Raw genomic sequence first — 9,537 nt, 5'->3', positions numbered from 1 at the left:
ATGTTATTCGATTATACTGATAAAATCTTCATTTGCTGTAAAATTAAATTGAATTTTATTGGAAAGAATATAAATTTTAGGTTAAACCCTCGCGATCCATATTAATATATGTGTACAGTTCGTTGAAAGATAAATAAAATAATTGTATTAACTAACTGTATATAACTGAATTAAATCAATCGATTTAAATCACTATTAAACTGTTTTATTAGGTTCACCGAAGCAAAAAATTTAATCACTAGCCGTAGACTCGTCTCAGGGTTGCTTTTGGTGATTTTAAATTGAAACCGGAACTGTGGCTGACGTTCAATTTGCTTATATTATCCACACAGGAGTCTGGAAAAGCTGCCTTAGCCTTATAATAAAAATAAGTACTCTTTGGAATTATCATCAGTACTTGTAGCAGTAGTGAGGTTTTCTTAATAGGAAGTGATTTAAGTAAACTGTTAAATTATAATTTTTTTTTCTCAATATGAGTAGGGCTAACATTGGTATGGATTATTATGCATCAGTTTTTACAAATTGATTTAGAAAATAATAGAATATGACAGAAAGTACCTTTTGTCACTTTATTCAACTACTCACAAAAGAAAGTTTAAACTTTTATACCTGGCTAATATGTTGGTATTAGATAGTTTAAGGTCTAAAAACTTAGAATATTAGAAATTATTGAGAAGAAACTCAATTAACCAACCTCAACTTCCGCCCAACACTTCTAATTTCCTTGCCAATACGGAATACCCTGTACAAATTTCACGTGTTCATTTCATTTTGTAAATACAGCACTAAATACAAAAATGGGTTATGCTAATTTGTTTTATGATAGAACAGATATAATATTTTTGAATTGTCATATATCAATAATTTTTCAACAGTAACATGTTTTATTACTACAGTATTAAATTTTCTATAAACAAGCTACAGTATAAAGGGTACATTAGGTTTTTCAGATTATGTTCAATAGGTAGTTGTGAAGACCAGGATTTGAAAGTAAAATCTTGTTATATTGTTGCATGAAACACCTTATGACAGCCTTATAACAGCCTTAACAGTTATAACAGCCTTATGGGTCAACCTATAAAATCTCAATAATGTTTAGTACCAACTAAAAGGAACAAGTTTACTACTTATTATATAGCGATGTTTTTACCAAACCAAATTTATTATTCTAACCAATTACGCTATTAAAAACCAGGTAAATATTAAGTAACATTAATTATTTGCTTATACTGTGGTGCTTATACTGTCTATTTTAACAGAACAAAATTAAACCCTTGTAAAAATTTCAAGTTATAAATACAGAATTGAATTAGAAATATAACTTATTAAAAATATTTTCTTAGGAAATTGTTTGTTTAAAAAAATCCCTTCGATTTCAGGTAATGGAGATACTTGAAGGTGTTTGGAAAGCTCTTCGTGAAAAGCAACTCGAAGGACTTTGTCTTTGTTTTAAAGATTGATGACTTTTCAGTCTCCCAGTATTTTATATTATGGCTCTGGTCCAAATGAAAACCGTATTCTTTTTGTATTGCAATTTCATAAGTAGACTGGCTTAGCTCAATTAAGAACAGTAAATTCACGCTGACATAAATTTGAGCCACAATTTCCTTAATCTCAGAAATGTTTAATGTTTGGAGGTCGGTGTTATTGGAATTGGTATCTAACAATTTAATCTTTCCATCATTAAAATAGTAACTAAAACAACTTAATTCATATGAAATAAAATATGACTATTTTGTTGACGTGTTAAGTTATATTTGAATGGATAATGAATGGTGAGTTATAAATGGCAATAAAGTCTTCGTTTTACTATACCTATTTTAGTCATAAATTGAATTCATAAAACAATATTCAGCTAAGATTTATTACATATTCACATTTCTTACGTCTTTAATTTTGAAATGATGAATTCTTAAAATCTTAAATTTTAGATGAGCTGAAATAATAAAAATAATAATTATTATCAGAGTACGGTATCATAATTATATTTTAACACGGCTTTTTCAGTTAGATAAAAACATTTTAGTATTATATATATTTTACATTTAGGCTACATCTAGTAGAAAAATGCAGATGGTTACATATTAAAAAAATTCTTAATTCCAAACAAATATAAAAGTTGAAGGAAAAGTTTTGAGACGAAGATATTCCTGATTCCATTAACCAGCTTACATCAAGGTAAATATTGAAAATTATATCTTCTACAGTGATCTCGGCAATATACATTTAGGTATGTGGTATTTTTATAAACTGAATTCCTTGGTGGTTAATTTAGTGGCTCATTTTGTGATACATATACTATGACTTTGGGTTTTTTTTTTAACTAATTCTTATCTTTGTATGAAATAACATCTAAACGTAACCGTACAAGTTTACGAATTAGATTATTTCTTATAAAGCTATAATTATTGTAAAATTATGTTTTCAATAACAGACACAATTTTTTAGCCCAAACAAATTTGGAATGAAAAGCGATCTTTTTAGTCTATGGTAAATAGTTAGAACAATGCATATTGTTTTTACTTTATGATTCATCCGTGATTCAGTTTTAATACGAAATTTAAAGAAGATGAGCTCATCGGGAAAGTTTTATAACATAATGATACACCAACCACATCCAGAAGGTAAAATACAGGGTGGTCATAAATTATTGTACACATTTTAAGATAAAATATATAATTACCAAGCAACCTAGAAACATGGGAACTGTTTCATTAAATAGCTAATTTTAAACAGTTTTATACAGTAACTGCACAAAATAATTATAAAAATGTCAGCAATTATGAAAAGTAATTATAAAAACACTTTAAAAATCACCTAAACTGTTATTGTAAGTTATGTTCTTCAGAGGTGATGACCCTTTAGACTATATTTTGGACACTTTCCAGTCGTTCGAATTGTCTGTACCACCATTTTATAGTATTTCTACACAGAGAATTACGGTTATACTCTAACTGATGTATAGTTTTAAACATGTGTTCATTAATTGATTGTTTATGTTTACCAATTTTGTAAATAGAATGGATTGAATAAAATAATGTACCTATCTTTTGATTTGAATCTAATTATTATACAACTAGCTGTACCCGCGGGCTTTGCCCCGTTTAACTTCACACGTGAGCTCGTTCGCATGGCTCAATCACGTCCTGGTTGAAGTTCGTTCGCTACGCTCACTCACCTTTAGGTTGGAGCTCATTCGCTGCGCTCACACGTCCTGGTTGAAGTTCGTTCGCTACGATCACTCACCTTTACGGTTGGAGCTCGTTCGCTGCGCTCACTTGCCTTCAGGTTAGCTCGTTCGCTACGCTACCTCGCCTCCGGGTTGAAGTTCGTTCGCTACGCTCACTCACCTTTTGGTTTCAAATTCTAGCTGTTGTCAAATATTAAAAAAAATGATAGTGCTGCACTCTGTTGGTAATCCTTGTAACTTTAATGCTATTGAACATCATAGAACAGAACCAACTTGTTTAATTGAAACAGCTGTTATGATTCATTAATTCCATTTAAATATGAGTACTCATTAGGTTAACATGCGAAACTCCAGAGCCACTGGGGCGGAGCCCGAGAGTCCGATCAGAATAAAAACCACTTAGTTTTCCTATTTAATGCCTAAAGAATCAGTGTACCAAATTTCAGCCTCCTAGGTAAGTGGGAAGTGGGAGAATTAGTGATGAGTGAGTGAGTGAGTCAGTCAGTCAGTCAGTCAGTCAGTCAGTCAGTGAGGGCTTTGCCTTTTATATATATAGATAAATGGCGACGAGGATGACGGAAATAGGAAATATAAAGAAGTTGAGATCAGTTGCAAAAAGGCAAATTTCCAAAGCATTTAAACTAATTATAGAAAATAAAGCAACTGATAAAATGACAAGTGCAGAGATAGAGGTGAGGTTAGACAGTTTAAGATCGTATTGGAAACAATTTGAAGATGCACAAACCAAAATTGAACTAGCCACTGAAGATGAAGAACAAGATGATCTAGCCTCGTACAGAAGTGAGACAGAAGAAATGTACATTGTTTTAGAAGCAGTATTGAGAAATGAAAAGACACGACACAATAATACAGAGCCTACAGCAGCAAATCCACATAACAAGGAACCAAGCACAACATCAAACATTAGTTTTGTTCCATACGACGAAGAGGAATCTTTTAGGAATTTCATTAAAAGATTTGAAAATTTTCTGGTACTTAAAGATGTAAATGAAGAGAAAACAAAGCTTTGTAGTTTACTACATGCACTTTCACCTAAACTACATGAACGGCTTCTAGACATAGTTGCCCCTGATGACCCTTACAAGATGAACTATGAAAATGTTGTTACTGTTTTAAAAGACCATTTGGAACCATTACCAAGTGTATTAACATTACAACATCGCTTTGTGTGTAGAGTACAACAACCGAATGAGTCAATCATCGAATTCGCTATGGAATTGAAGAAACTGTCTAAAGATTGTCAGTTTAACTGTGATTGTGGAAAGTCAGTAACTGATATGTTATTACGCATGCAATTGGTAAGAGGACTTCACGACCATGATATTAAAGGACAACTTTTACAGAAGAAAATTGTAACTACTTTTAAGGAAGCACTTGAACTTGCAACATCACTGGAAGCTTCGAGAACTGAAAGCAGCATGATGACTGCTCACACAGCACCACCAGCAGTTCCAGTGCTCAAGGTTGTAGAGAATCAGACAAGAAAATGGGACAGATACTCTGGGAATAAGAACGCTGTACAGGCAACAAACAAAGACCAATATTCTCCTTCCCGTTCAAAGTTTTCAGGTCTACAAGGACGGTGTTATCGGTGTGGAGATAAAGACCATAGAGCAAATACATGTAAGTTTAGAAATGAATTTTGCAATTTATGTAACAAAGTAGGGCATATTGCAAAGGTATGTATGGGAGGACCAAGAAAACAACGAATTGACCAACTAGAGGACAGAGAGATTGAAAAACAGTTAGATCATACTACCTACGATTCTTATAAACTTCAAGTAAATAACAGTGATAAGTTCATTATGAAAATAGAAATTGAAGGAAAACCATTATCTATGGAACTTGATACAGGAGCAGCGCTATCTTCAATCTCATTTGAGGACTATAAGAGATTAGATATCAATAAAAGAATGTTCAAATCACATGTACAGCTTCGCACATATACAGGTGAAATCATACAAACTAAGGGCGTAGTATATGTTAGGTTTCAGTACAAAGAAAAGATTTACTTCGGAAAACTATTTATTATCGACCAAGATGTTGAACCAATATTTGGTAGAGACTGGATAAGAGAAGTCAATTTAGAAATTGGTGATATTAGAATGTTGAATCAAAACTCATCTGAGTTGACACAAGTTCTTGACAGTTATTCAGATATATTCAGTAAGGAAATTGGTTGCATTCCAAATGAAAAAGGACACCTGAATCTAAAAGAAGACTGTGGTCCAATATTTGTGAAGCCGAGGCAAGTGCCCTATGCTATTAAACAAAAGGTGGAAGAAGAACTCGATCGACTGGAAAAAGCTGGTATTATTACAAAGATTGAAAACTCAGAATGGGGTACGCCAATTGTGCCAGTAGTAAAACCTAATGGTTCGGTACGAATATGTGCAGATTACAAGACTACGTTGAATAAAGTTATCCGTGATGAGAAGTATCCAATACAAAGAATTGAGGACATCTTTGCAGAGATGAATGGAGGTAAATTTTTCTGCACACTCGATGTTAGTAATGCTTACTTACACATGCCAATGGACTCTGAAAGTGCTCTGCTACAAACAATAAGCACTCAGAAAGGTTTGTATAAAGTAAACAGGTTGATGTTTGGAGTGAAAGTAGCACCAGCACTGTGGCAAAGATTCATGGATAAGGTACTGCAAGGGACTGATGGAGTTAAGTGCTTTTTCGATGATATAATCATTCAAGGTACAGATTACAAGAGTACACTAGAGAGATTAAAAACTGTCCTAGAAAAACTTAGAGCGCATAACTTGAAATTAAATTTTGACAAATGTAAATTCTTTCAACAAAGAATAACATACTTGGGACATACAATTGATGAAAACGGGCTGAAGAAAAACTCAGAAAAGGTCAAAGCAATTATCGAGGCAGAAAAACCTAGAAATGTGAATCAACTACGATCTTTCATTGGCATGGCCAATTACTACAACAAATTCATACCAAGACTGGCCGAAAAGCTATATCCATTGAATAAGTTACTACAGAAAGGACAGCGATTTGAATGGTCACAAGAATGTGAAAACAGCTTTATCAATGTTAAAAAGCACATAGCCAATGACAACACTCTAGCACACTACAATCCAAAACTTCCTCTAATACTCTCAACTGACGCATCTCCTTATGGATTGGGAGCAGTAATTTCCCATAAGTTTCCTGATGGGTCGGAACAACCCATAGCTTTTGCTTCCCGATCTTTATCAAAAAGTGAAAAACAGTACAGTCAAATAGACAAAGAAGCTACAGCAATTTACTGGGGGGTAAAGAAATTCTTTGCTTATTGCTATGGACGAAAGTTTGTTCTTCAGACGGACCACAAACCTCTTGTTTCCATATTCCATCCATCAAAATGCTTACCGGCAATGTCAGCTACTCGTTTATTGAACTACTCACTTTTCCTTGCTGGGTTTGATTATACAATTGAGTATAGAAGAACTTCAGACCACTGTAACGCAGATTTCTTGTCTCGTTTTCCAGTTGAACAAACTCAAGATGATGAAGACTTGTATTCCAAATTCCAAATGAATCAAATAGCAATTCTTCCTCTCACACAATGTACACTTGCAGAGCATACAAAGAAAGACTCTGTACTAGCTACAATAGTTACAGCACTAGAAAATGGAGAAAATCTGGAAAAGGTTGGTTTCCGAAATAATGATTTAAGTTTACATAAAGGTTGCATCTTTAGAGGTAGTCGAGTTGTAATACCTAACACATTGCAGAAAGAAGTTCTCAAGGAACTACACATTGGGCATTTAGGCATGTCGAAAATGAAGGCCATGGCGCGAAGTTATGTATATTGGAAAAACTTGGATAATGATATTGAAAACTTGGTTAATAACTGTGACAAATGCAAACAGAAAAGAAATGAACCATCTAAATTAAACCATCACCCTTGGGAAGAACCTACAGCTCCCTGGCATCGCTCACATTTGGATTTTTGTGGACCCGTAAATGGAAATTATTTCTTCATAATTATAGACGCCCATACAAAATGGTTGGAGGTTATACATACAAAAAACACTTCTTCAGACTGGTGCATTCGAAATTTAAGTCACTTATTTCCAACTTTTGGACTGCCAGTTATGATAGTAACAGACAACGGCTCCCAATTTACGAGTGCACTTTTTCAAAGGTTTCTAAGCAATAATGGAATTTGCCATAGGACTTGTGCACCTTTTCACCCATCAAGCAATGGCCAAGCTGAACGATTTGTCCAAACTGTTAAGAAATCATTGGCTGCCATGAGTGAAGACAAGGGAGACTTGCAGCATAAAATAGATCTTCTCGTAACTCAGCTACGCAAAGCTCCAAACTCTACAGGACTCTCCGCTTATGTGTTAATGTTTGGCAGAGACATAAGAACGAAACTTAACGTGATGGCAGATAAAGTTGAATGGAATAAAAAGACTATGTCGGAACACAAGCTGAAAAGAAATTTTCAGGTGGGACAGAGAGTACTGGTAAGAAATTATTCCTCAAAAGTAAAGTGGAAGGAAGGGAAAATAATTTCAAGAACAGGAAATGTTATGTTTAAAGTCAAGACAGACACTGGACTCACTTGGACTCGTCACTCAGACCAAATACTTCCCTTACACTAAGGGGGGAGAGTTGATGTATAGTTTTAAACATGTGTTCATTAATTGATTGTTTATGTTTACCAATTTTGTAAATAGAATGGATTGAATAAAATAATGTACCTATCTTTTGATTTGAATCTAATTATTATACAATACTAACCGAACCCTTCTTTGAACAGTTATTACAGATTTGCTTTCATGAAACCAAAGACGTTGCTTTTTATTGCACACTAGTAATTTTGTTACTTAATTTGGTTCAAGGTTTGATTACCAAATGTCATACACAGCTAGTGTAGAAAGGTCCATTGTTGTTTTGCTTTAGCAACTATGCCATGCTATCTATGCTGACTAGGCCACAACACAAGTCACAACAAAAACAACTTACACTCACTGTTTGGGTGATTTTTGCACATTTTTTATAACCACTTTTTACAATTACTGACATTTCTATATTATTGTTTTGCAGTTGATGTATAAAACTGTTTTAAATTTGCTATTCAATGAAACAATTCCCATGTTTCTAAGTTGCTTGGTTATTTGTTTATATAATCTTAAAATGTGTCCAATAATTTATGACCCTGTACAATAGTTCTGGCAAAGCGTTTTCCAGGATAGTAAATTATTTCCAGTGTTGAGGTTTGAACAAATTCACAACATGTGTCAGTACTAATGAAACATACTTTGAACAGTGATCGTACAATCCAGGAAACTTTAGTCAATATTAAATTCTATACTTCAAACTTTGAATATTCGTGGCTTTTGGAATAATTTCATTGGTTAATTATTCGAAATAAGTAAACATTAAATATAAATCAATTTTGGTCCGAAATACAATTTTATCACTAGAAACACATATAGCAAGCTTTATTACCAAGATTGGGGACACATTATTTACTATAATGTTATAGAAGTATGTATGAAGGGGAGTTATGAATCAATCATTTGATCTTTACCCAACTTTAAATATTATGTATTTAGAATTATTTTACTTGTTATTTTTCCTGCTAGCATCACTTAACTACTTTGTGGATTGTGTAGATTTTTTTCATTAGATCAATAGTTTTTATGCGTGATTAGTTTTTGCATATGAAAAACTGAGTTCGATATTGATTTCCCGTTTGTAAATTATATAGTTCGTTCAATCTATGAGGTATTGTATTAGGATTGTTGTTTACAATGTTATGAAGTATTAACAATTGTTGAAATGTAATATGTTTGTAATAGGAAGGATTCATTAAATAGATACGTTGTGGAAAATGTTAATGACTGTCTGAAACATAAGTAATGTTCAAGGAATGGGTTTACACGGATAAATTACCACTGCTAGAAGGACGATCTGTTTACATTATCGTTTTCTAAACAGCAAAGCATGTTAACGACACAAACAAATGGGTTCTACCTTATCATGTAAAACAATTTCAGATATTTATTGGATCAAATCTGCTTTTTTACTTACTAAACAGTTATAATAAATGGTTTCCGTTGTAAACTAAAATGAAAAAGGTATTCACTGAATCCGTAAGAAGTAAATGTATCCAAATCTTAAACGTCGTTTGAAATTATACATTGTGAAATCCCAAACTTTCATTAATTAATTATATGTTGTCATATTTTACCATCACTCAAAAATCTTTTATATACATGTTTTAATTATCAACTTCGAGTAAATCTGAATCTAGGAGTTAATAACAAACGGCCAACTTCTAATTTGCCTGATTTTGATCT

General features: G+C 33.0%; 1 protein-coding gene across 1 annotated transcript; it reads left to right on the top strand.

The window, feature by feature from the left end:
* Window positions 1-3,861: 3,861 nt before the first annotated feature.
* LOC128982043 (uncharacterized protein K02A2.6-like) lies at window positions 3,862-7,833 on the top strand. Its single transcript, XM_054401083.1, has one exon. The coding sequence runs from the start codon at window positions 3,862-3,864 to the stop codon at window positions 7,831-7,833; it is 3,972 nt and encodes a 1,323-aa protein (XP_054257058.1).
* Window positions 7,834-9,537: the final 1,704 nt, after the last annotated feature.

Source organism: Macrosteles quadrilineatus, unplaced genomic scaffold, assembly GCF_028750875.1.
Source record: "Macrosteles quadrilineatus isolate MER2022 unplaced genomic scaffold, UCM_ALF_1.0 Scaffold_92__1_contigs__length_397533, whole genome shotgun sequence".
NCBI lineage: Eukaryota > Metazoa > Arthropoda > Insecta > Hemiptera > Cicadellidae > Macrosteles > Macrosteles quadrilineatus.
The sequence above is the reverse complement of the archived record's forward strand: the minus strand, read 5'-3'. Positions and strand labels throughout refer to the sequence as shown.

What these genes read in the sequence shown, in the direction of transcription:
- LOC128982043 (XM_054401083.1), top strand. Translation starts at nt 3,862, where the DNA reads ATGACAAGTGCAGAGATAGAGGTGAGGTTAGACAGTTTAAGATCGTAT.